Consider the following 27,245-nt stretch of genomic DNA (forward strand, 5'->3'; position numbering starts at 1 on the left):
AGCATCAGGGGCAAAACCCAAACCATCTCTTTCAACTGCGTTTAGGAAAAAACATTTGTGAAAGAAGAAAACAAAAGCAGATCCCCAGTTATTGTTTATTCAGAGCAGACAGGACGAGGCTGGGAGAAATATCAGTCGTTACCTTCCAAATGTTTATTTAGAACTTTTAGTTACAAACAAAAAAAATAATCCCTAAATTTAACTATATGTAAGATACATATATACACGTAGGTCACTAGTTTAACAGCCGCGTCAGGATGTCCTGGCGGCTGGGAACAGCACAGCCACCAAGTCTCTCCCTTTCTCTCTTTTTTTTTTTCTAACCACTGCAGCATTTTTACAAGAATCTGAACTGGAATCTCCGACAGCTGCACAGGGATAATGATAAAAATAAAAAGCAGAAGGGATCGGCCATTTTTCCAACGAAGTGATCTCAGTGGCATACGTGAGATCTGGGAGGTAAGCTTGATGCCAGAGAGAGTCACTGCTTGTTGCCTTGCATTTTTATTAATAGGAAGTTAATTATTTTAAGAATGTAAGACAAGAAAGCTACATAATTAATATACACTAAAGAGCATGAGAGGTGTCTATACAATAATTTAGATGTATTAAATAAATAAAAAATAATAGCAGCCTTCTACAATGCAGGCTACACATAGGTTTACTTCGGCTTGAAGTACCCTGGTCTTTAGTACACCTACAGGAACAGACTTGCTCCACAAGTGTTTTAAAGAAACATATCTATAAGATACATACGTAAGAGTGTCTAAGGTTAGGATAAACATTTTAAAATACACTTTACCACGGTCTCCACATATCTAATGACCCCATTGTAGGGTTGTTATGGGAAAAATTTGGCTGCAGGACCTGTCTGGGAGGCGCAGCATCGACCTGGCTGAAAACTGCCAGCGACGGCAGCTGGAAGGAATTTTTCAAAGCCTGCTTGTTCTCCGCTGGGTAGAAGCGCTCCTGTGAGGGGTGTGTGCCCCGAGTGCTCCCCTTCGGGCTCAGGGGGCTCTTGGGGGTCAAGAGAGGCTGCTGAGATGGGCTTGAAGACCTCAATGCCGCTTTGCATGTGTCTTCTCCAGACCTGGGTAAGGATTTCAGCAGGTGGTTTAGCAGGCGCGCCCCGAGGGTCTTGTCCATCCACTCGCAGGTGAGGAGGAGGTTGTGCACCTCGTGCATGCACTGGATGTACCCGGTGCTGTACCTCTGCTGGGCTTCCAGACCCACTTTGGAGTCGGCTGTGTTGGAGAGGAGACGAGGGGAGTTGGTGAGCGAGTAAAAGCCACCCGGCACGTTCCTGCTGAAAAGCATTCACCAGGCATGGTCTCCCGGGGGGCTCGTTGACTGGGCTGACTATGGGCTGACTGGAGTTTACTATAAGGTGAATCCAACCAGGGGAGTGGTGGAATCCCCATCCCTGGAGGTATTTAAAAAATGGGTAGACATGGTGCTTAGGGACGTGGTTTAGTGGTGGCTTTGGCAGTGTCAGGTTGATGGTTGGATTCCACGATCTTAAAGGACCCTTCCAACCTAGATGATTCTATGATTCTATGAGTCGCCTGCAGGGCACAGGGGGAAGGTGGTGCAGGACATGAGCCACCCAGGCAGGCAGCCCCTGTGTCCTGCTGCCCACTGCCAAGGGCAAAACTAGACCAAAAATCAGAAAGCGGCTCCGGAAGGAAAAGAAAAGTCCTTCTGTGGGTTGAGCAGTGCCCAGCTCCATCTCCCCATCTAGTGGAGAAAGCCAAACCCCAGCAGCCCGGGCCTCAGCAGGTTTGAAAGATGCTTTTGCCAAGCTGCCAGTGGATTAAACCTGCTGTCAGCATCCTGCCCCGCTGTCAGCATCCTGCCCCGACCGGGCACTCACCCATCAGCTTGTTGCTCTGGATGTTCTGGAGGTGCTTCACCGTCATTTCGAGGATGTCTGCTTTTTCCAGTTTAGACTGCTGATAAGGAAAGAGGGCAGCGGTTAGAGGCAATGAAGGGTTTGTACCTTTTTCCCAAAAGAGAGAGACACACCCCTCAAAAAAAACCCAATCCCCCACCAGCAAAAGGACAAAAAGCAGCATAAAAATGAGCACTTACATCCAGGTGAAACGCACCCACAACGGTCTCCTTCAGCTGGTCCAAGCAGTTATTAATCCTTTCCCTTCGCTTCCGCTCAATGAGGGGTTTCCTTAACTGGCAGAGAAAAGAAAAAGAGGAGGAAAAATTGCAGCTGATTTTTTTTTTTTTTTTTTCCTTCCTCTCCCTGCTGCAGTTCAGCGAGGGCAGAGCGCCCCATCCCCTGCGGGAAGCCGGGGCAGGGTGAGGGGACGCTCGGCAGGGACAAGGCACGGCTGGAGAGTGCTCTGTCTCCAGCTCTGGTCATGGCCTGATGTCCCTTAGATGGTACCAGCTCCCAGTTCTCTCACTTCCACTCTATTTTAAGCAGAGCTTACCCCAACGAAACACAGAGAAGCCTTTCTAAGGCGGAGAAAAGAAGCAGAAAAACCACCCACACGGCTAAAATTCAGAGAAAGCACCTCTATATATATAGAAAAAAAATTGTCCCCTTTCTTTATCCCAGCATCAGCCAGCGCCCGTAGCCCTGGCACTCGGGGTTCAGGTGCCACGCGTGGGGCTGCCGTCGGAGGGGACCTACCTTTCTCTCCTCCTTGGTGCTGGCCAGCTTGTGGGTGGCTGTGGCCGTCATTGTAATCCAGGCCGCCCGCCCCACGCGCCGGGAGGATGGGTCGGGAAGGGAAGGAGGCACTCGGGCAGTGGGTCGCTCCCGTTGTTCCCCCACGGGCTCTTTGCTGCTCGGCTGCTCCTCTGCTGTATTTATAACCCAGAATTAGCATGTGAAAGGGGACTTTCCTTGGCGGGACTTCTTTTCCCACACGAGGGGTCGAGCCCGGAGGTTTGTGGCCATCAATCAAAGCTGACAGGTCACTGCTTCTTTTCAATGACCACGCCGGCCCCCCCAAACGGCGACAGATGTCCAGCCTCTGACGCCGGGCTTTGCAGGGATCTTTTGTTAGGGAAGAAGGGAAGGAAAATGGGCCCGCTCTGAGCAGCTTGCATGGCTCCTTGCTCAATTTGCACAGATTCCCAGGGAGGGAAACAATAGCCGGGAAGCGGTTGAGTTACACCTGGGAAAGTGCCTTCTACCCATCTTTTTTTCCCCTCTGTCTCCTCTTTTTACCTGCTAAACCCAAGCCCCGGCCATTTTGCATCTTTGAAGCAGCCTCTTAATTTAATAATAGTGTACTTGAGCGAGGAGTTCCTGCTCCCAGGAATTATTATTACAAGGTAATGATCATCGATTAAAAACTGTTGACAGCAGACGCCCGTAGGAGCATTGTTTCCATTGCAGAAATCCTCTAGGGAAAACACGGGAACTTTATTTACCTCTTGGGAACGCAAATGCTCTGTTGCACACAAATGGATGTAGGAAATATGCAACTCTTCTAGTTTTTGGCTGATATGTAGAATTTAATATTAAACTTAGAGGCTGTTGCAGATGCAAACGAACCTAGAGGTGAGTTAGTCCTATAGGTTTTTACTCCTTTGATTTCCCCCCTGCCCCGTGCTGCAGGGAGGCTTGGGTGGCTTCGGGGGGAAGGGTGTTTTTGTGTTGGCTCCTCTGAAATGCTGGTGCAGGAGGAGCCGGGCCTTTGGAGGAGACTTGGCACAGGATGAGAATGCACTTTTATGCTTCCTCACTTCTGCCTGGTCTGGGGGGGTCTGGAGGGGGAGAGCACGAGGGCGTTTTTCATGACCGTGCTTTTGCTTTCTGACGGTCGCTTTGCTAATGAGCAGGATTTGGCAGTGGCCTGTTGAGCGCCCCAGGTGAAGCCCTTTGGGTTGGTGTCGAATGTGTCACCTTATTGAAGTGGAGAGGAAGCGGCTGCAGCGGTTCAGAAGCACCGCGAGCCGGCCCGATCTCTGTCAGTGGGATTTCCCAGCACCGCGGCTGCGGAGCCCTCTCCCCCCCTCCCCGGCCGTGGGTGGGGATGTACCCCGGAGATAAAAGCGAGGACATTGCGTCCCTTGCTTCAACGACGCGTGGGTGGGTGTTTGCCTGCGTGTAAATGCAAACATACTTGCAGCATGTCTGTACGCCCCGTTGCCGGGGCTCGCTGTGAAGTGGTGTCCACAGACGTGGCATCTTGCAGGCGGAGGTGGTTTTGGGGTGCAGTTACCTGGTTTTATAAGCGCCCTACTTGGCCAGGGCCTGATTCGGGCTGGTGTGGTTGTTGCACTGGGAGAGGAGGGTTTGGGAGGGGAAGGTTAATAACGTGTCCTTTGTGCCAGGAAAAGGGAGCAGGGATGGGCTCCCCGGCTCAGGTGTGTTCCCTGCCCAGGCAGCGAAAGGAGGTCCCACTGCTCCATGCAGGAGCCCCTCGTGCTGGCCAGCCCTGGCTGCGCACAAGCGAAGACTCCTTTGGTTTTTCAAGCTTTTTCCAGCCCAGCCGGGGAAGTAGAGTGTTGCTGGTATTTGAGGAAGGCGTAGCTGAGGCATCCGTATTGCCACTGACTCCATCAGCTTGGGGCGCAGGAGGCAGTGGGGGGCTGGGGCAGGGCTCTGCCCCGCACAGGGTAGGGGGGCACAGAGTGGGCGCACCCCCGGCTCTGGGCACTTTGCTGGTGCTGGAAACGTCTGCCCATCACCTGGGCACACAGCTTCTAGCCGGGTTTGGCTTGGGCGGTGGGTGGGGAAGAGAAGTCCACCGTTCCCCTGCAAACACCACTCCACCAGCACCTTGCGCAGGAAGAGGCACCTTCCCAAGGCAGGCAGGGCAGCAGGGGGAAGCCTGAGACTTCTCCTGGCCCAACCCAGCATGGCAGAGGTGTCAGCAAATGCAGAACTGCCTAAAAGATCTGAAAAACACCTCCTGTGCCCGTTGGCATCCCTCCCCAGCCGGGCACGGCTGCAGGGTGCTGTGTGTGTCCCCCATGTTGGTGGCCCAGGGGCTGGCCGGCCCCAGCTCCAGCAGGAAAGGTCTCTCTGGTCTCTGTGGTGGTGGCACCTCCTCCCTCACCCTCCTTTTCTTCCTTGGCCTGGACTTGCTGCTTCTGCCTTACCCTCCCTCCGGCTTTTCTTGCTCTGTGAGGCGCTGCCAAGCTCCCTGGCGAGGGGGATGCTCAGCAAGAGGGTCATGCACAGGCTCCCCCAGCAAAGCGGCTTCCATGGAGCAAGCAGGCAGGGGGGGCTGGTGGGGAGGCAGTGGACGGCCAGGTGTGATGGGGGGCCAAGAACAGCATGGTGGCCCCCAGTTCCCAGCCAGGGTCCATCGTGCCCAACCCACCCAGGGCAGCTGAGCCCCCGGGCTCGGGGGGCGAGAGCCTTGGCTTGCGCACTGGCGTCTGCTCTGGGCGAGCTCATTTCAAGGTTCATTTGTAAGACAGCACGGCCGTGAAAAAGAAGAGCAGCTTTTGCTGTAAACAGTTATTTTACACCTCTCAGTCAGGGCAAAGGCCTTTATTTTGGAGGCGGCGGGGGGGTGGGCGGGAGAGCTGCCCTGGCTTTGGGGGAAGGCTGACATCTGTGCTGGGGATTGTCGGGACCCAACAGGCCAATGCAAATGAGCATTAAAGGGAGCTTTCTGCAAATTCCCGCTTTCCTTTTGCATTGCCCACTGCCAGGTTTCATTGAAAAGGGGATTCTCCTTCATAAACAAAGCCTCCCTTTTTCACTGGGCTTTCCAAAAAAAAAAAAAAAGGGAAAGAGAAAGGGGTTAGCGCTGCTTGGAGTTCTCTTTTTTGCTATTTGTCTACACTTCACACCCTGGAGAAAGAAAACAACTTTTAACATCTGTTCCTGCACTTTTTAAGAGGGAAAGAAAGGCTCTTGAAAAGGGGGAAAGTGTGGCAGATGTTGGCAGGTTCCCTCCGACGCAGATGTCTTGCTCCGAAGAAAACTTTCTTTGGGGACTGGCAGCCAGGGCTCCTCTTTGACTCGGGACACGCGACTGCCTGGCGAACGAAGGGACGTGGGAAAGCACCAGCGAACAAAAGGGCTTATTCAAACAAACCTGAGAGCCGTGAACAATCTAATAACCAGCAGAGAAATGGTCAGTGGCCCCCGGCCCCGCCGGGGAGGGGTTCAGGGCAGCTGGGGGCCACGGGACCGGGGAATTTCCCCGCGTCCCCACGGCTGTGAGCAGGGGTGTCCCCTCCTTGCCCCCCGCCTGCTCCCTCTGGGGCATCCATCGTGGCGCTTTGGCCAGGGACCGTCCTTCTGGAGGTGTAAATGGTCTCAGCTGGCCGGCAGCCCCAGCTGTGCAGGAGCTGGCTGCCCCATGGCGGCAGCAGAGGAGGTGGAGGGCAGGTACCGGCCAGGCTGGGCTGGGCTGGGCTGTCCCACACCCCTGGCCAGGGCACCCGCGAGCCCCTCACCGGCCAAGGCAGCAGGAGAGGAGCAACCAGGGGACAGCAGGGATGTCTTTAATTAAGCTTTTAAAGAAAAGATTCTGCCAAGGTAATGATAAAAAAACCCAAACAACCCCACCCAACCCTATTGATTAGGGCCAGTTGAAAGATCTTTGCGAAACTGGTTTTGAGGAAAGAAGATTTTTTTTTTAATGGAGAGAAAAAATTTTGAGAGAAAAAAGTATATTTTCTGCGAACCTCTTGTTCACCCTTTCCCCTTCTCTCGGGCTGTTGAAATAAAAAGATTTAAAATAAGTTTTTGCCATGAAAGCTGGTAATATTTCTGTCTAGGCACTTCATAGGAACAAAGTGAAAAGCCTAGAGAAAAGGGAGCAGAGCCAAGAAAATTCCCATAAGAAAGTAACTAATTCTGGGTAGCCGTTAAAGCTGAGGAACTCTGTGATTATTCGTCTAATTCCCCCAAGTTTTGTTCTGCCTTATCTCTATCCCAGTCCATTTTGTCCAGGCTGTGGGCAGGGCAGAGCTGCTCCTGCCGGCGAGGGCAGCCTTGTGCTGGAGGAGAAAGCCTGGTGAGATGGAACTGTGTTGCCTCTTTGGAGGTCGAGCACTGGTGCGAGCACCCCAAACCCTTGCTGTGGGTGTCCCCCATGTTTCTCCTATCAGCAGAGCCCTCCCTGGATGGCGGCTGGAAGCCTCGGTGGGGCTGAGGAGCCCCATGCTGCAGGAAGGGTGCTGCGTGTCCCCAGAGACCCGTGCACCTGCCCAGGCTCGTCCCTCTTGCGACTTGGGGTGATGCTGTGGGCACCAGTTCACAACCTGGCAGGACTCACCAGGAGGGCTGTGCAGCGCTGGGGTGGCCTCTGGGTCCAACCCAGGCCCCTGGCTGGTTAATGAAACTGCCTCATTAACACAGCTGGGCCTTTTGCAGGGATGGATTTGCCATGGGAGACTGGGAGGAGGGATGCCACCTGCTCTGGTGCACGTGCGGTTCACAGCAGGACCATTCCGTCCCCTCTCCTGTCCGGGCTGAGGGTGCATCAGGACTGGATTTGTCCCCAGTTAAGTGCTTGCCCCTCTTCTGAGGTGCCTCTGCTGGCTGGGGGTGGGAGCGTGGGTCCCTGGCCCGCAGGAGGTGCCGGCAGGCAGGGATGCTCGGGGTGTCCTGCCCCATCCAGCACTCCCAAGCTGTGTGTGGGTTTGCTGGCTCTGCTTTTATTATAGCAGCTTGGCTTTCCGCACAGGCGGTACCGCGGGGTTTGCGTGGCCAGGAGCAAAGTGCAGGCTGGGGAGCGGCGGGAGCGGGCAGGGTAAGGCGGGGGCATGGGCACGGGGAGCAGGTCGGCCCCAACGTGCAGCCTCCGCACCCACGCTGCCTCCCTCAGGGACGGGCTCCCCACCCGCCCCGCCGTAAGCAAACACTCACCGAGGAGAGGCTGTTTTTACAGGGGCTTTAGTCATTATGAATAAAGAAAGAGGGGTTTGTCTGGGTTTTTCAGAAGGTCAGTTCGGGTCCAAGGTTGAGGTTTAAAAATGAGGGGTAAAGCTCTCCTTTAGAAGGTTTAAATCTGGAGGTTTCTCGAGAGCTGTAAATCCCGAGCAGCCCGTCCCGAAGCCCTGTGTCGCCCAGGGGTGGTTTTCTCCCAGAATGTTACAGCAGGAGAGGAATGCGCGGAGCAGCAGGACGTGCCAGCGCGGTGACTGGCTGCGCCGGGTCCAGGGGGTGCAGGCGGTGCCTGGGCGGGCAGGCTGGATCCCGGCACACAGGCACCTCGACCGCAGCTGCTCGGAGATTACTCATGGTTGGATTGCCCCGGGGGGACCAGGGCTACGTCTCCAGACTGGCCTCGGTTCGGGATGTTGTACCCGCCACGTCCCATCTCAGGCTGGTGCAGCGGGAGCCACGGCAGGACTGCATGTCCTGCAGCCCGGCCAGGACAGGAGAGCGCTGGAGATAAGCTGGGGCAGTAAAGCAAAGGATGATTTAGCTATGCTTGGGGCGTGGAGAAGAGCGTTTGGAGTCATTTGCTATTATAAGGAGAGCCGGCTGAGAGCACAGCCGCGATGCAACAGACGCCATCCACGATGGGACGCGGAACCGAAGGCACCAAACAGCTTGCGGCTGTGATGGGAAAGCTGCTCCAGACACCCTTTGCATTGGAAGGCTGTATCGGTTAAATCCTTGGGGCTGGGGTGACGCTGTCTGTACCAGGAAACCGTTTTTGGCGGAGAGCTGGGAGGCACTGGGGTTTGTGGCTGGGTGAGAGTTGTGTGGCAAGCGGGGAAGAGGCAGAGGGGATCTGGGAGATGAGTCTTGGTGTCTATGGTCAAGTGGTGGCCTGTCAAGGCAATGCCCTATGCAATTCAGCATGGTGTAGACAGGGCTAGGAGCATAGCTGGAGGCTCACGTGCTCCAAAGACATTTCCAGGTGGAGAGAGAAAGGACATATATGGCATTGGACAGTGCTACCTGCCGTATTTTTGCCGTAGGGGAAGTCCAGCTCCAGAAGCAGCATTGGGTGTCTTCTGGAAATTCTATTGAGGTTTCTCCATCTGGCTCCTTTACTGCGTGCACCAAACCTCGCTAGACCCCATTCAGCTTCCTCGGTACCAGCTGGCTCTACCATCTTTGGGAGTGGACTCCTGGGATAGGAAATAATTACAAGGCTGGCACCAGCTGAGTAATTCTCAGCTTTTCTTTCACACACCCCCATCTAGCCTTCATGTTAAGGATCAGCTGATGCTTAAGACGTCTCCTGTCTGGCGGGTTAGTAGCGCTCCCGGCCCCGGAGGAAGGCTTATCTGCTGCCTCGCAGCCAGAAAGCTGCTGCTTGCAACACAGCTCCTCGGCCAAGAGCACCTTATAGGAAGAAGAAAATCTGATAAGTCATGTGGGTGGTGACAGGCTGATAAAGGTTAGCCCCTTGCCTGTGCCGAAGTGGTGGTATGAGGGGTCGGAGAGATCCGAGCTTGATGAGGAGAGTGTAGGGGGCTTCGAGGGAGCATTCTGGGGGCATTCTTGAACTTTCCTCATGGGGCATTCCAGGAGTTGTTTCATTCAGGAGGGCAGCTCTGGGCTTTCTCACACTCCATGTGTGTATAATGTTACCAGATGTTCCCTGATAACAAGCCTCATTTATAATGCAGCAAGTGTTTAGTTTATTCAGTAAGCTTTACTTTCACAGCAACATGGGTCCCTGGCTCCCCAGGCATCGGAACCCAGGGCTCAGGACCTGTATCCCATCCCCTGCCCATCCCATATTGCAGCCCCTGCACACCCCATGTACCCAGCCCCTGCACAACCCGTATCCCACCCCCTGCCCCATCCTGCATCCCATCCCCTGCACACCCCATATACCCATCCCTTGCACATCCCATATCCCAGTCCCTGCCCATCCCATATTCCAGCCCCTGCCCATCCCATATTCCAGCCCCTGCACATCCCGTATCCCAGCCCCTGCCCATCCCATATCCCATCCCCTGCACACCCCATATACCCATTCCCTGCCCATCCCATATTCCAGCCCCTGCCCATCCCGTATCCCATCCCCTGCACACCCCATGTACCCAGCCCCTGCCTATCCCATATCCCAGCCTCTGCACATCCCGCACAGCCTGTTTCTTCTTAGCTTCTCATTTCTGGAGGCCACTGGAAGATCTTCAGTGTTTCACCTTTGTGAGACAAATACCTCTTCTGCAACTGTGAGTAAATGTGGCTTTCGTCACGGCATGGCCACGTGCCAGCAGCAACTTTCTTTTTATAGTAGGTGCGTATACGTGTGCTGCCACCACATCCTGACCCCGTGTCAGCACGAAGGAGGCCGGTCGTCGCTGATGCTGTGCAGGGAGAGCGACGGGCAGCCCTCCTGTGGCATGTTGTCCTGGCCCGTGGGTACTTCGGCTGCCGCTGCGGGGACAGCAGGATGGCTGGGAGGGCACCAGGCTTTTCAGCGGTGTTTCCCACGTGCTGCTGGTTTCTGGTGCTGCAGGGCTGGGGTTGCAGCACCCGAGGAAGTGGGGAAACACTCGCTCCATTTTTTTTGCGCTTGCTGGTTCGGTGTCGGCGCAGCCCGGCTGCTGCTGGGACAGCAGAAAACACAGGGGTTTAGGATGGGAGGGCACGAGCCGCAGGGGCTCTGCTCTTCGTGAGCCAAGTCTGGCCGGGATTGTACATCAAATCACACCCTGCTCTCCAAGCTAATTTTTCTGTATCCATATTGTTGTATCTAAATTCTTTAACAATTAAAGCAAAAAGTTTTATACTGATTTTTTGTTTTATAAATACTGCCTGGTTTTAAACATGTCTCTCTCCTCTTTAATTTATTCATATTTTTTTTCCCTTTCCAAATATATCCAGGAGACCATCCTTTTTACAGGGATGAGGATTTCTTATTCCTTTGGAGGGCGTAGGAAGTCCTGCTAGCTCTTGGGTCGCAGCCACTCGGTGGAGGGATGCCCACAGCCCCTGCGGGGTGAGGAGCAGTCAGGAGCCACGAGAAGGTGGGTGATGCTCCACAAGAAGGTGGGTGATGCTCCACAAGCCAGTCTGGGATGGGGAAAAGCAGAGATTGCACTTGTTTCAGCTTCTCCATAATGAGGCATTTAAAAAATAACAACAAACCCCCACTGTCACAAGCCTCTTTTTCTTTCTTGTCTGTTTTTAACATCAGGAGTTGTGCCCTGGGTTTGCTCTTTTTTAAAAAGCAAAAAAGGCCACAACACACAGGAGGGAGCTCCCCAAGGAGTTTTCCAGAAGAATATCTGTGATCAGATGGGTGTTTTGTTGTGCTTTAAAGGTGACGTTTCCTCCCATTTCCCTGTTCCTGGTTTGTACGTATACACACGTGCAGACAGCGACTCATTTGTACACCTGAACACGTGAGATTTTCAGAAGATACAAATTTCGCCATAGAATTGAGTAGATGATGTTGTTTTCGAGGGTGCCCAGTGAATCCAGCTGAGCTGGGGAGAGGGGGCTCAGCCCTTCCCTGAACCAGCGCCTGACTTTGAAGGTGGGGGACAGGCAGAGCTCTGGAGTGTCCCCCTCCACATGAGCCAGGGTTCCCGTTGGGAGGAGGAGGAAGAGGAGGAGGAGTGGCACAGAAAACCTTTGGAGAGTCTCGGGGAACGTATTTGCTAGAGTTGCTCAACACAGATTTAAGTGTCGAGCGGCGTTGCAATGGCTCCTGTGTTAAGTCAGCCCTGAGACGGAACCTGGCTGAAGAGCAGCACCCAGCCCGTGCCATTCGCTGCAGCAGTTTTCTGCTGCAAGAGCCGGTAGTCTGATTTCTGCAAAGTCCTTTGAAGGGGTAAAGCGCCAAGTAAGTGCCTAGCAGCGTTATCCAGGGGCTGTGGGCTTCCAAGCTTAAGGGGCGCTACTTAAGTATGAACTGGGTTAGTAAACTTGGTTCATAATTTCTTTAAAATGTAAAAGAACAGGGAAAGCATCGGAAAAACCCCTCCACCAGTCGTTTTGGTAATGCTGAGCCTGAGGAAGAGTCACTGAAAGAAGGCAGCTCCCCGGAGGATGAGCAATTGGCTTCCAGTTCCCCGGCTTTCAACCTTAACCTGCCACATAACCAGGGAACACCTTTCTCCTTCAACAATTTTCTGGTTTAGAACTGATTTGGTAAAAGCAGGAGAATAAAAGTGCTGAGAAATAAGAGAAGAAAAGCAGTCCTTTCGGAGAGATCAGTGGGTAAATGCAGGCCGGTAGAGAAAGCTCTTCTTCAGCGTCTCTTCTCCCAGCGCCTCGGGAGGGGGTTAGGTGGCAGCTGGCCCTTGTGGGGACACGTGGAGGGAGGCCGGCTGGCGGGGATGATGGCCATGCACCCGTGTCGGGTGACCGTCGCCCACCGAGAGCACCCGCGTGGGCTGCTGGCCTGGGGGCACACGCGTGGGTTCCTGGAGCGGGGCTGGCTCCTGCCATTGCTCACAGCGCACGTGTTACAAGGGTGAAAACTAAAGGCTCCTGCCAATAAATCGAATATCCTTTTTTAATCCTTTCACCAGTGTTCACAGCCTCATGTCTTTCTTGCATGATTTGGGATTCGTAGATGTATTTGCTGCCAGTTTTATTGAACATAAATAATATATATTGAATATATATAACCAGTTCTTAGCCTTTTTTTTTTTAACTCAGAAAGTACATTATTTTACAGCTCTGTTTTTCAGGGTGACTTCTGTTATTTCCTTTGTTGTTTACCATACTGATGGAAATCTAGTTTTAGCTTTACTAGTAGAAGCTGGCTGGAATGGATGCTGCGCTTTACAGATAACTTTCAATGGCTCCACACTAATAAAAAGTTTATTAAAAGGACGTGGTTCTGCAGAATGACACGCTGCTCTTCTTGCTGTCTAGGAAAGGAATTTGCAACAGATTTTTTTTTCCTTATGATTCTTCTGGCAATTGTTTTTCTTTTCTGGTAATTGTTACATGCTACCCTTAGTTCTTCTGATTTGCAACAGTATTTTTTAAATGTGTTTTAAATCTGACATGGCACCTTGAATTGAGGATAAATCATAGCATCCCTGTGAGAAAAAAGGAAAAACAACCCTGAAGCTGGTATGGATGACATTTGCATTTACTTGTACTTTCTACTGTAAATAGGATTGGGGTGGGGGGTAGAGTTTGTTCATTACGTATTAATTGAATGAACTGAAAGGTAACAAAATGCTCACAAAGACGTTTCTTTGAGGGAAGCTTCCAGAGCCTGCAACGCACATCCCCAGCCAGTAACGGGTGAAAGGCAGTTTCAGGAGCCGTCACGGGCACTTGTGAAACCCGGGTGATTAAATTCAGCCACTTCAGCTCGGTCCAAAGTCCGTGGAAAGACTCGGGGTTCTCATTCTTACAAACTTTAAGTAGAAGATATTCGGCTTAATTTAGAAGTTACTAGTCCTAATATTTCCTCCCTAAAGCTTTATCCCTGAAACACTTTCTCAGGGACCAGGAACACGGGCTCCAGGCTCTGAATCGCACCAATTCACGCCCAATTTAAACATAAGCTGGATGGTGTTATGTTCTTTCCTCTTTGTGTGTTTGTAAAGGCAGCTGACAAGAAGACCCAGATTATTTTTTCAGATGGTCTGTGTCGTGCTGATTGAGCTGGCAGGAACACCTCCATCCCACCCCATGGCCAGGTGGTGAGATGCCCGAGGTCCGGGCAGTTATTTCTGCCTCTCTGCTCCCTGACCCCCTTTCCTAGGATGATTTGGGCTCTTTGTGCAAATTGGGGTTCGGCCGGGGAGCTCTCACGTGTTGCGCCATTGCCAGGAAAAGGCGGCGTGGGGCTTTTTCGTAGGAGGGACATTTGCCTTGCATGGGATTGTGCCCGTTTGGGTGGTGACTTCCAAAAGCACGTGGCGGGCTGCAAAACCTGGGGGGATGCCGTGCGAGACATGACGAGGGGCACCAGGACCTGCCCCGAGGGTAGTGTAGTGGGAGAGATGAGGAAACATCCTTCAAAGGGAAAGGGTGTTTCTATCTACTTCGTTGCAGCCCTGGAAAAGAGATAAACTAGGTGATGAGTTACTTCCCCTGTGCAAAGTGGTGAGGAAGAGGAGGGTGCAACAGACGGATTTAAGAAATAAGCCTCGAATCCCCGGCAGTGAGGTGGGACAGAGTCCCCCGGGGTTGCTGGGGACCTACTTTGAAATCACATTTGAATCGCCGATCTCTGGAGGAAACCAGCCCACCGTGAGTGACATCCTGCGGGCGGGATGCTGTCGCAGGGATGTCTGGGCCCCACCTGGATTTTGGCTGAGCCTCAGGAGCCCGTGGTGCTCTCGGCAGCCTCCATCGGCTCTTGGGATCCAGGACAGGGGAGGGATGCCGGCCTGGGAGATCCGCCGCTGCCATGCAGGGGCCAGCATCCCCCACGGGGCACCGCGGCCCTGCGTGGGGTACGGGCAAGGGAAGAGAAGGGGTGGGCAAAACAGAGCTGCTCAAAGGAGGATTAGTTTCTCAGGGTGGCGTATTATTTTTCCCCACCATTCGCTGGTGTGGGATGGTGGTTAGGGGAGCTGCACGCGGGTTGCAGAGCTCACTGGGAGCCCAAACCAGCAGCAAAAAGCCCTGGGATCCCCCCATTCAGCTGGCCGTCCCTCCTGAGCACAGTGCCCCAGGACTTGCCTTTCCAACTGCCTTTTTTTTTTCCAGTGAAGCAACTGGGATTTTTTGATCCTGTTTATTCACTTCCTAATTTGCAAGAATTAATTAATTCACGATGGATGTCTCAGTCATGGCTGTGATTTACCGAATTGCTAGTGTACTAAGAGCTCTCTCACATGTTGAATTGAATTCCTGCTTCTAAGAGCTTAGGAAAATCACACTCTCTCTGCTCGGGGATTTCCTTGCGGTATACTACACAGGGATGATAATTACACTGAACTTGCATGAATTATTTTTTTCCAATGGTCATTTGTGAAGCAGTAGTATCTATTTTCCAGGAGCTGGTGTTGAATCCCTGTATACCGGCGCCTGCCTTTAATTCTTTCCTCTCACTAGTCAGTACCCTGAGTATTATCTGTTTAAACTTGAATGTTTTTAGCATAATTAGTGGTTAACAATTTGAACTCAGACGTACACACCCTTTCCACGTTGGCTTTGGAAACAATTATTCCCAGCTGACAAGCGGGATATACAAATGCCCAGCGTTTCGCCGGCCGCGTGCCCTGGGCCCAGGCTAGCAGGGAGAACCATTCCCCTCTGTCACCCTGCACAGGCAGCGCGTCCCCCTGCCCGCTCTGGGTCCAGAGCCGCTTCGTCTCCTATGTCTTGATGTAAGAGCAAGTATACATTTGGGGGATATAAGCAAGGATATATAAATATATATATATAAAATTTTCTCTTATATCTATGCTGTCTTCAGCTAAAGATAGAAAAGGAGGAGTATATACATATATAAAAAATATATATATATAACTTTCTCTTATATCTATGCTGCCTCTAGATAAAGATATGAGGAAGAGTATATCTATATATAACGTTCTCTTATGTCTCTGCTCTCTCTAGATAAAGATATAAGACGAAGAGTGTATATATATATAAAATATATATGTTTCTCTTAAATCTCTGCTCTCTTTAGATAAAGATATAAGAGGGAGAGTGTATAAATATAAAAAATACATATAAAACTTTCTCTTATGTCTCTGCTTTCTCTAGTTAAAGATATAAGATGAAAAGTGTATAAATATAAAATATATATATGTATAAAACTTTCTCTTATGTCTCTGCTCTCCCCAGATAAAGATATAAGAGGAAGAGTGTATATATATATATAATATATATATTATATATATAAAATATATATATAACTTTTTCTTAAATCTCTACTCTCTCTAGATAAAGATATAAGAGGAAGAGTGTATATATATATATATATACATATTTTATTTTTTTTTATATACTTGCTTATACCCTGCCCGGTGAGGTGCTGAGCGCGGTGGGGCTGGCGGGGGTAGCCCCATCACGCTGCTGGGCTGGACCTGGAGCCCACGGGAGCTCCCAGGGTGGAAACTGGAGAACAGGGGGACTTTGTGCAGGGAAGCCGAGGGGATGTTGCAGGCGGTGATGTGCACAGGGGCCAGGAATGAGAATGCTTCTCACAGGGGTGAGAAGAGGGACTGTGAAATACTGGAGGTTGCTGTCAGGCTGCTAAAAGACACAGCTAGCCCGGAGTATGGGGGATATGCATTAAAAAATATAGCCACAAATACAGGTCAGGCAGAGAATGGCTTGAGAGCAGCCCTGAGGAGAAGGACTTGGGGGTGCTGGTGGATGAGAAGCTCAACATGAGCCGGCAATGTGCGCTTGCAGCCCAGAAAGCCAACTGCATCCTGGGCGGCATCAAAAGCAGCGTGGCCAGCAGGGCGAGGGAGGGGATTCTGCCCCTCTGCTCTGCTCTGGTGAGACCCCACCTGGAGTACTGTGTCCAGCTCTGGAGTCCTCAGCACAAAAAGGACATGGACCTGTTGGAGTGGGTCCAGAGGAGGCCACGAAGGTGATCAGAGGCTGGAGCACCTCTGCTATGAGGACAGGCTGAGAGAGTTGGGGTTGTTCAGCCTGGACAAGAGAAGGCTCCGGGGAGAACTTATAACAGCCTTCCAGTACCTGGAGGGGGCCTACAGGAAAGATGGGGAGGGACTCTTTGTCAGGGATTGTAATGATAGGATGAGGGGCAATGGTTTCAAACTGTAAGAGGGGAGATTTAGATTAGATATTAGGAAGAAATTCTTTCCTGTGAGGGTGGTGAGGCACTGGAACAGGTTGCCCAGAGAAGCTGTGGCTGCCCCATCCCTGGAGATGTTCAATGCCAGGTTGGACGGGGCTTTGAGCAGCCTGGTCTAGTGGGAGGTGTCCCTGCCCAGGGCAGGGGGTTGGAACTAGAGGATCTTTAAGGTCCCTTCCAACCTGAACCATTCTGTGATTCTATAAAAATGCAATGCACAGGGCGGCGCAATGGCCCAGCACGCTGCTCGGGCACGGCAGCTGCTGTGTTTTCTGGGATGGCTGGGGATGGCATTTATTGTCTGTGTATGGGACTAATTTTGCTTTTGCTTGACTTTGTTTTTTAAATTATTTTTAATTTCGTAAACTTCCAGCTTGGGGGAAGGGAATGCCTGCCAGGCATGGGGGGAGAGGTGAGACCCTGCCGTCCCCAGGGGGGTGTGACGGGGAAGGGCAGGAAAGGGACATGGGGACGCGATTTTAAGGAGATGGAGAGGGGAGCCTTTGGCTGGAGCTGTACGGTGCAGCAGAGCATGAGGATCTTGTTCCATAAAAACATCTTTTTCCGCTTTAAAATCACACTGTGCATTATACAGCACTAATGGACGATATCAGCTTCATCTACGCGGGGCGAGATGTGGTGTTTTTTTGCGATTCGGGCGTTTTTCACGGCGAGACTAATTTATGAGTATGACCTGCCAGGGACACAGAAAGAGCCTGAAGCCTTTCCACGCCACGATGGGAACGAGCAGAAAACCTTTGGACTGCAATTCACCCGCAACCCGGGGCGTGGGACCGGCTGAAGTCCGAGCCCAAGGCGGACGTGCGGCACAGCCCCATGGCCGAGCCCTCGGGTCGGGGGGAGAAGGGGTTTTCTGACCGTGCGGAGGGTGCAGGAGGTCAGGGAAAAGGAGAGTGGGGTGGGTAATAATAAGAAAAAATAAAAATTTTAAAGCAACGAATAGAAATAATGAATAATAGAAGCTGAATAATAAAGAAAATTGAATGATAATAAAGAATTAATGATAAGTAATAAAGAATAAAAATAATAAAGAACAAAAGGAGTAACGAATAATAAAAATTAAATAATAATAAAGGGAATAATAATAAATGTTAAATATTAATGGCATTGACAGCTCCGCCCCCCGCCCGCTGCGTGGGTCCCGCCTGGGCGCCGCCCTGGGTCCTCCGCTCCCGCAGGGGGCGCTGTCGTGCGGCGGCGGGCGGAAGCGTCGCCGCGCTCCGCCGCCCGCTGCCTCCGCCGCGCTCCGCCGCCGCCGGGCTGAGGGAAGGGCCGCTGCGCCGCCGCCGAGCGCGGGGCGGGGGGGGGGAGGGGGCCGGGCCAGCCGGGGCAGCGCCGCAGCCTCTGCCTTGTAGCCGTCGGAGCCGCGCCGACAGCCGCCGGAGCCGGGGCGGTCGGGCCGCTCGCCGGGACACGCCGCCGAAGAGGCGCCAGGCCGCGCTCCGCACCGAGGTACCGCGGCGGGGGAAGCGGGAGGCCGGCGGCGGGTCGGGTCGAGGTGAGGCGGGGGAGGGGGGTGGCGGCGGCGGCGGCTGCCGGGCGCGACGCGCATTGTCCGCCGCTGTCCCCGGCGCGGGGCCGGGAGGCGGCGCCGCCACGGCCGCTCGGGGCAGGGCCGGGCCGCGGAGGCCGCTGGGCCCCGGTCGGTGCCCGCCGCGTTCCGGCCCCGTCTCGGCGGCGCTGGGAGGGCCCGGTCAGATCGGCCTCCTGCCTCCCCGGCGGCCTGGGGAGTGGGCAGCTCCCGGCCGGGACCGGCTTCCCCGCGGTCTGGAGAAGCGGTCGGCGGGAGGGGGGAGACGCGGACCGGCGTTCCGCTGGTGGGCAGCGCTTTTTGCCCCGGAGTTCCTCAAATTGACGTACGCGGGTCACGAATGAACGTGGGGTTCACCTCAGCGGGGCCGGGCCAGGGTGTGTGTGGGGGGGGGCTGCACGGCAGCCCCGGGGCGGCGGGGAGCGGGGTGTCGCGGGGGAGGGGGCGGCGGGCACCGGGCAGCCCTCGCCTGCTGCCTGAAGCCCTCCTCTTTGTTGTGTCCTCCGTTACGCGGGGCGGCCGGGGGTGTGGGGCCGGCACTGCCTCCCGCAGCCCTCCCGGTGTCCAGCTCTGAGGCCTCTTCCTACTATTGTTATTATTCGTGTTCCTAACAGGCCTCTGTGCAGAAATAACTGCATCTGGGGGCTCTTAAGATCCACCCCCCCCTCCTTTTTTTTTTTTTTTTTTTTTTTGGCGAACTACCCCCCAGAAAACTAGTACAGCTCAGCGTTCCATAAAGGAAAAAAGTTTTTTCGTTGCTTTTTCCTACAATTCTGTGAAATACTACTACTAGTATTGAAACTGGGAAGTATTCATTATTTTGCCGCTTTAAAAATAATTTTCTTTTTTTAAAGGAAATTTAATTGTTGGTAGGTGATCCTGTAGGTGCATAGGATTTATTTAAAACCTATATGCTCTCTTAGGAGAATGGTGTGATTTAATTTGCATGATGAGTCAAAGATTAAATTACATGACCTAGGTTCTTTAGTTTCAGGGAGGGAAGTGACAATGCTTGGAAGAACAGTTTAAAAGTAGATCAGGAATGATACTTGGTTAGCGTCAAAATATTGTAAAGTTTTGTGTGTGTGGTTTTTTAAGCTTACCTGTCAGAAACTCTAATTCAAGGCCCTGTGTTTTCTTTCAGCAGCAGGAAATGTGTCTTCCTTTTTAATGCAAAGAGCTCATGAAATCGTATACTGTCAGAGGAAATTTAACATTCTGAGCTTGCGCCTTGGCATCTAGGCCTTTAAATAATAGATTTTTACTATTTAAAACACTGTGTATCTTTAGTTAAGACCTATTACCTAATACCTGTTGATGTGGCACATGCCTTTAACTGCAAAGAAAAAAAAAAAAGGCCAAGAATATTCTGTGAATTAGAATAACCATGGTACCTGTTTCGGGGTCAGAAATAACTTGCTTTTTTTGTTCAGTTGTCCTGTACGAAATGGCAGCTTACCTGGTCTGTAAGGGTGGCATGATGCCCCATGGCACTGTTGTCTTGGTAGGATTTTGTCTGTCGTTGACTAGCGGTTGGGAGAATATTGTATTTTACAATTAGCTTCATGGTTGTCTCGTGACGTGAGAAACTATTGAGTCAGCCAGCTTGTATACGCTTGGCTTACTTGTATTTAAACTGTAATCTCGACGGTAGTGTGATATACGTGTCGGTGGGGACTTTCCTCGATCAGACAGAAGAAATACCATAGTACAGGAGGAGATTTTTGTCTTGCGGTGTTGGGAGCGAGCAGAAAAAGGGTCTTGTAATGTAAGTTTGTATGTATGGACCAACACGCTGCTGAATATTTCTAAATGCTGATAGCATTGATTTTTTTCAAGTTAATTGCGGCCTCGCATTTACGTTGATGTGGAGTTCTGAAACTTTGATGCGTTCTGTAGTGCATGATTGTAGATGGAGAGTTATAAAACAATTTCTGTTTTTTTTTTTTTTAAGATCTATGTATTTATACAAATAAAGTAGACTAAATAAAAGCACCAGTTAAGTGATACTTTGTGACAATATGTCTTTGAAAGATAATTATGCTCTTTGGGTATTATCAAGTACAGGCAAATGTGTATTCCCAGTGGGGTGTGATAATAAGAAAACTCCACCTCTTGGAATTCCTTGATTGCTTTTATGAAACATTTATTCAGGAGGGAATGGTGTCTCTTTTGCATTCTATCGTGGAAGTTAATGCGTTAGTGTCTTATTAATTAATGGACGGTCTTCGAATGAGACCTTACTGTTGCGCTGTACATGCTGCTCTTACTAGGTTTTTGTGGCATTTTTGTGAACGCTAGAATTACTGACCAACGTTCTCACTTCTGAATCAATTCTCTATGGAGTTTTTGCAGTTTTTTTTTTTTAATAAGATGTTTGCAGCCTTAATTTTTGTGTAAAATCTTTCTGAAAGCTTTGATAATCTCCGCTATGTGCTTAGGGGCTTTACGAGTCCTGCTAAAATGATGTCTTTTTTTGTACTGAAGGTAGAGTTTTGGCATGGCGCACTAATAGTTGGAGCTGGTTTGAAGCAGGGGGCAGGAAGGAGCCTAGATGACCTTTGGAATTCCCTTCTGGCCCTGCTTTTCTCTACTTCTGACACTTTATAATATGCTTTAATTATAAAAGCAGCTATTAAAGTATGATTACCTTTGTGTAATTGGAGGCATCTTGCAGCTTCCTATCAAAAATAAGATTTGACTCATCTGCTCCTCCAAAATTACTGGTACCACAACAGCCTGCAGCTATTTTATGTGAATAATTTGCAAAGCAAAAGTATGAGTTGAAGTTAGAATATCATATTTTCTGCGTTGTACAGTTGAAATCTTGTCAATGTGGCAATTCTTGGTAAGGAAATAGTGGGCTATGTGCACTTCTACCACTTCTTCTTAGCTGCAAGTTGAAGCCAGATATTAATCCCATTGGACAAAAACATTTTAAGTTGTTCAGTGATCCTAAGTCATAGCGTTCACTGTAACTGTAATTTTGTAGCGGTAGATAAGCCTCAGGCAAGGTGAAAAATTCTTTTTGCTATTAGTGCTCAAGATTGCGCTGTTCTACCAGGAGGAGAGCTTTTAAAATGTTACTTCCCCAATTTGTTGTCTAATTTAGGGTGGTTGGTTAGTCTGAATTGTTCGGCAGTTCAGCTCTCATTCCCTTCTGTCTGGGCTCTCTCTTTCCCTGTGTTTTCTCTCAATATTGTGCTTCTTGCAGTGCAAGATGTAGAGGTGTGAGCCAGAAGGAAACAGAATGTCTTCAGTTAGAAGGTGAAACTTTACGCTGAGGTCCCTCCCCACCCCCCCCACTCCCCCCACAAGTGCAAACACAAAGGCTAAATTAGAAGATGATGCTGTCTTGAATTATTTTAACGAACTTGAGCTAGGCTTTTAACTGCGTGCTTCAGGAGTACCTAAGGCTTAAACTGGTGTCATGTGAGTTTGGTCTTTCTTAAGCCTGAGCAGATTTATGCGCTTTTGTTATTCCACCTGATGATAAAATGACATGTTCATTTGTCCCTATTTAAATACTCCTTATAGAGGATTGAATTTGGGACTGACCCAAACTGGAAGCAGCCAAAATACTGTGTGTTAACAGGAATAACTGGGGGCTTCCTCAGCAGCCTTCATGGCCTGTCTTTTTTTTTTTTTTTTCTGGAGAACGTTAATTTAGGAAATAAAATGCTTAGGTTTAAATAAACAACTGCAATTTGCTTTCTAACTCCCTTGTTTTGAGTATTCTAGCTAATACTTCATATAGTCAAAAGACAGTATGAAAAGTTTCTGTCTGTAGACCTCCAATTACGCTAAAAGGAAGCAAGTTTTAAGCCTATCCACAGGGGCATAAAATTATGGGGGAAATCGCTGAATGTTGTAGCTAATTGTAGAATCATGGAATGGTTTTGTTTGGAAGGGACCTTAAAGATCATCCAGTTCCAACCCCCCTGCCCTGGGCAGGGACACCTCCCACTGGACCACGCTGCTCAAAGCCCCATCCAACCTGGTCTTGAACACCTCCAGGGATGGGGCATCCACAGCTTCTCTGGGCAGCCTGTTCCAGTGTCTGACCACCCTTCCTGTTTATTGGAAATCTGCTGCTTCTAATGAAATACCTAGATCCATTATAAAGATCCGTTTGCTCTCCAATTCTTCCCTTTCCTTCAAACCCTCAGATAATTCATCACTAAAAGGTTAAAAATAGCAAGAAGGTTCAAATATTGGGAAGTTATAATTAGTAAAGAACTGTATTATTAGTGCAACATGTATTTTCTAAGTTCAGAAACATCTTTGGATGAAGTTATTTAGGAGTTACTACTTAGAGTTCTTTAGAATGTTCAGGTATACTGTCAAGTGTTTCACAGTGAAATGGCTGCGTCAGTGAAAAATTGCTGAGTGCTGCTTTTGATCCTTACCCTGTTGTGTATTTTTTAAAAAAATCTATTTGTATTGACAACAAATTCATTTTTCTTACTAGAAGAATGTAACTAAAAGTTTTAACTGGAAACCCTACAAGATTTGAAATGTGACCCTTAAAAATAGCCAAGATAGAACTTGGCTATAAATTAAATTGAATTAATATGTCAACTTTTCAGGGAGTTGAATATGCATGGTTGTGAGACAAGTACTTATGTTCAGTCATTCGTGTGTGTGAAATGCCTGGTCTCCTTTGAAGTTACCTGTGCTAAAACATATAATGAAAAAATTGAGAAGCATTCCCAGAAATGCGGAAGGCGTAATCTTTTTCTGGCTGCCGGGGTGCCCAGGCAGACAGCTGACATCTGAAGAAGCACCTTTCTGAAAAGTTTTTATTGTTTTATTTACTGACTTTTAAGTAAAATATACTAGCACATAGAGATATGAAGGAAGCCTTTTGAACAGGCAGCTGTGGAGGGTCCCCCCGGTCCCTCCAGCCAGCTTTCGTGTCTGGTGCTGCTTTGGGTTTTGCAGACTGTGCCATTTTCACTACTATTTTTCTCTTTACTCCCTGACCAAGAGCTCACCTGAGAAGGCTGGTGATCCACCATGGGTGGATACCTTTTTTTTTTTTTCTCCTTTCCTTCCTCCCACTGTTCATTCAGAGCCATGCTAGTTGATCTGCTGAGGCGGTTGCTTTAAAAAAAAATATCTGTAGACATTGAATTATCAGTAACATCTTGGTGTGGTGTGGTAGATGTGTGTGCTGATAGCAGGCATTCAGAGCATCCTGCTGCAGTGAAGTCTCTGATCTCTTCCTCCGGGTAAGCAGTTTCAAGAGTTTTTGCTACAGTTGTAGAAATCGGGTGAAATTCACTTGTGTCATTATATTTTACTTTGACTATTACGTGTAAACTATGCACTTTACTGCTTCAGCAGATCATACTCCTTTTAATATAAGTCAAAAGATATTTTTGCCTGATGTATCGTAGCAGTTTATAAAATCAACCAGCATATAACATTTTGACTTAGTTAAACATTGTGCTTGGACAAAGAAAAAGCAAAAGAAAAGTTTGTTCACAGAGAAGTAAGATTTTAGGAAAGAAAATGTAGGGGATTTTAGTCTACCTAAATGAGACCTCAGTGATACAGACATGCAGGGAGCGTAACGCAGGTGAGCACTGAGAAGTCTCTCCCACACAGTTTATGAAGGCATCGTTCTTCTAACCTGTAACACCTGCTATTCAAGTCCTAAGTTTCTTCTGACCGGAGGTTGGTAGCGATGGAGAAACTTTACAGGGAAATTTAAAGAGATACCGTGTAGCGGAAAGAGTTGAGGCACAGTTCTTGATAAAGGCTTTGTGTGTGCTTGGTACTATATTAGAAAAATGTTGAGAAAGCAAAGTTAACCTTTCAAAAGTTAACAAATACTCAGAACCTCCCTTTGTTTATACCGATTTCATACAAAAAGTTGCATTACGTGATTGTTTTTGGGTTTTCTTTTTTTTTTTTCAGCAGGACCTTTTGTTCAGTGAGTGCACAAGAGAATGCTCAGGAAGGGGCATCCTTTGCATATTCTCGTTTGGTCTTTTGCCTTATTGCATAAAACTGAGTTTCCTGAAGACAGGAGGATTCAGGTCATTGTGGGTTTTTCATTGGCTCACAGATACTGATGAACATGCATTTCACAGTGTTCTTCAGCAGCATGGTGGTTCTCCCCCTTTTTTTCAGCTAGCGATGCTTAAGCACAGAGAAATTTCTCCTGTGTTTGAGTGTGTGATGATGTGTGTGTCATCCGGTGGAGCACTTGTGAGCTTACACTTGCAGAGGTTTTTTTGCAGTGGCATTCATTCGTAGTGTGAGATTCAGTTGCCTAAACATAGGTACCTAGTATTAATTTTAGATGCTCCAAGGCATCTGCCCAAGACAGGTAGGAGATTTGTGATTTTTCTGAAGGGCCAGCTGGAGACCAGCTGTGCTGTTGTAGTGCATTCGCAGTTGCATTTGTCATTTCGGCACCTGAATTGCTGCCATGGTATTAGTTGTTAGCCTCAGAATCTCATTTTGGGCTCCCAGAAGGGAAAAGATACTTAAATAGTGACCACTTGGTAGGCACTTGGTTTATGTGTTGCCTAATGAGAAAGGAAGATTCGGGGTAGAATTCTGCTGTCTGGGGCAGTACGTGAGAGTCTCGACTGAGGGACCTTGTTTTGCATCCTCTGCTTTGTTGCATGCTTTCTGACTTCAAAATCAAGTAAGGAAAAGTTCCTATGGAAAATTACTCTTTTTTGAGTCTGGTATAGTTTGTCAGTGGAATGAATGAAGGCTTCTCTTAAAAAAAGTACAATTGAGGAAATCTAAAATAATCAAGATAATCAGAAAACCATAAATCTCGATGTGTTGGACTTGAGGGCCTTGCGACTTGAACATGAGAATTTCAGCTTGTTTTAAAACATGGTCTGAAGGCAAACACAAGCTCCAGAGACCAGGTGAAATGGTCTTTTTCCATGGAATTCACAGATAATGATCAACAATGAAGGACGCTTCTTGAAAATATTCTAAGTGCTGTTCTGGATGTTATTGTTTAGGTTTTTAATCTCTAAGAAAAGCAGTGTATTGACTCATCAGTATTGACTAACATAGTTCCGCTTTACATCTGTAATTGACATTGAGCAATATTTAAACTCTGTAATAGGGTGGAGCTGGAGTAAACAGTTTTTCTGTTAGGAACTGCATCCATTCACAGAGAATTTGGGCAGTCCTGGCATAGCTGTGCAGTCTGACTGGTGTTACTCTTAACCCACGTGTTGTGGTGAGTGGATTAACGTCCTTAGATCCAAAAGAGTCTCTTTATTTCGGGGTTATGGATTATTTTCCAAAAAAAATTCGCAAAAAGCTTCAGGGTGCCTGTGCATGATAACAAACTTAGGAATGCATTGAAGTTTTAAATTCTGTGGAAGAATTGCCTGTCAGTTTTCTTCATCACTTCAACTTGGAAAAAACAAACATTGTAGTTATTCCTTCCTAACTGTATATATATAAGTTTATCTGTCTTGTAGAGAAATGAAGTCTGTTTAGTGAGCTTTCATTCTTGTTTGTGAACTTATATGTATATATGGGGCTGTGCATATATATAAATAAAAAAATGTTAGCAGCCGTATAAGTATGGATTTACAGTGTACATCCAACAGAAGGTGGATTACGTTTTTTCCTTTGAGACTGACCATGCAAGGCTTTTTGCTTCCCTTAGGAATCGCACTGAAGAAGGTCTCAGCGTTGCTGCAGTTGAGCTGGTGGAGTGGAGTGTGAAGAGTAGCTCTGCTCTCCCCCTGGCATTGGCGGTTACCCGTGTGTGTTTACGCAGGTTGAGGGCTTAACAGTATCAAATCTAGGAAGAAATGTTAAATCTGTTTTTCAGAATTAGCTGTTCTTGAGCTCCTTAGCGAACAAGGAGAAGGATTGCTGGCCAGAAATACAGCATCTTTCCTCTCTAAATGGGCTATTTTTAACTTTCAGAATTACTTACAAACATTGAAAAGTCTTAGTAAGTACAGCAGAAGTTTCTGTAACTTGTCATTTCTGTTTATTATGGTACTCTAACTTTCAGTGTTGTGGATTCATACCTCCGAGACTTATAAAAAAACTGAGAAAATCTGGCCTTTCATCAAGTCCCTAAATTAGGGAACCAAACTAAACTAATTTAAAAATGGTGTTGAATGGGAAAATTAAAATCTTTATTTTAGGAGCTGTAAGGGAAATCTGGATAGTTTGAAAAGCAATGAAGTATAGTGTCTTTCACATTGTTTATTTAAGTCTTGTTTGACTTTGTAGCGGAAAAAAAAAATATTTTAACAGATACTTGATTTCTGTGAAGTCCCCTAATTTACTTCTGTATCTAATGAGTGGTTGGTCAGATTCCATAATTCACTGCATGGATTTTATTTTTGTTATTTTCAGAAATTTTAAAGATGCCATTACAGGTTATTTTACAGAATTTATAACCACTAATACATTTTGACTGCAGTCAAACCTTAGGTTATAGTTTTACACCGGAGTCTTGAAAGCATAACCTTACCTGCTCCTTCTTAAATTTAGCATTTTCCTAATATGTTGATTACTTTTGTTGTTGAAAATGGAACTGCAGTACAGAAAAAGTTTTTGAGAATTATGATTTCTTTTGGCTTGCCTTCGTGATTAGAACAAGTCTTTTAGCATAGAAGATATTTTCTTTTGAAATAGTTAAAGCTTTAGAATGACTTCAGAGTTTACCAAGGCTGTGAATTTTGATAGTTGCAAATTTTTATTTCTAGAGTATTTGATTGTTTGATTTAAGGGCTCCTGTTTGATTGAAGCCTATTGGTGATGCAGAAAGCAATGACGTTATAGTGTTGTAAACTCCTATCAAAGTAATTTTTATAATTCTGTATTTAAATAAAACTAGCATTAAGCTGGTGCACCAGTAACAATTTTAAAGGTTGGGTTTGGTGAGGTGTTTTTTTTCCACATAGCCCTAACGAAGAGAAGGGGTTGACAGGATACTGATGTAGCTGGAATAATTAATACTGTACAATGTAGGAGTGTAAGTATCAGCTATTATAATGCAAGCATTTCCACCTTAGCTTGGTGTCAGCCTTTTGGAAGATCTGCTGTCCTTTGAAATTATTTTTTTC

The 27,245-nt window shown here is 48.5% G+C and overlaps 2 protein-coding genes across 6 annotated transcripts in view; one reads left to right on the top strand and one right to left on the bottom strand.

The window, feature by feature from the left end:
* Window positions 1–798: 798 nt before the first annotated feature.
* Window positions 799–2,870, bottom strand: LOC134517912 (transcription cofactor HES-6-like). Its single transcript, XM_063339926.1, has 4 exons — window positions 2,651–2,870; window positions 2,092–2,187; window positions 1,874–1,952; window positions 799–1,244 (listed from the first exon to the last, which is right to left on the bottom strand). Exons 1-4 carry the CDS (start codon window positions 2,699–2,701, stop codon window positions 799–801), a joined length of 672 nt encoding a protein of 223 aa, XP_063195996.1. The 5' UTR covers window positions 2,702–2,870.
* A 14,983-nt stretch (window positions 2,871–17,853) lies between these two features.
* CAB39 (calcium binding protein 39) overlaps window positions 17,854–27,245 on the top strand; it is a 42,815-nt gene continuing 33,423 nt past the window's right edge. Inside the window, exon 1 of one of the 5 annotated variants that reach the window (XM_063339306.1) lies at window positions 17,854–18,132. The gene's annotated coding sequence lies outside the window, so the exon portion shown is untranslated. Of the gene's footprint in view, window positions 18,133–18,270; window positions 18,491–23,356; window positions 23,400–25,367; window positions 25,388–27,245 lie in introns of those variants that run through there. The other 4 variants (XM_063339304.1, XM_063339305.1, XM_063339307.1 and 1 more) reach the window with 4 other exon arrangements.

This window comes from Chroicocephalus ridibundus, chromosome 6, assembly GCF_963924245.1.
Source record: "Chroicocephalus ridibundus chromosome 6, bChrRid1.1, whole genome shotgun sequence".
Taxonomy (NCBI): Eukaryota; Metazoa; Chordata; class Aves; order Charadriiformes; family Laridae; genus Chroicocephalus; species Chroicocephalus ridibundus.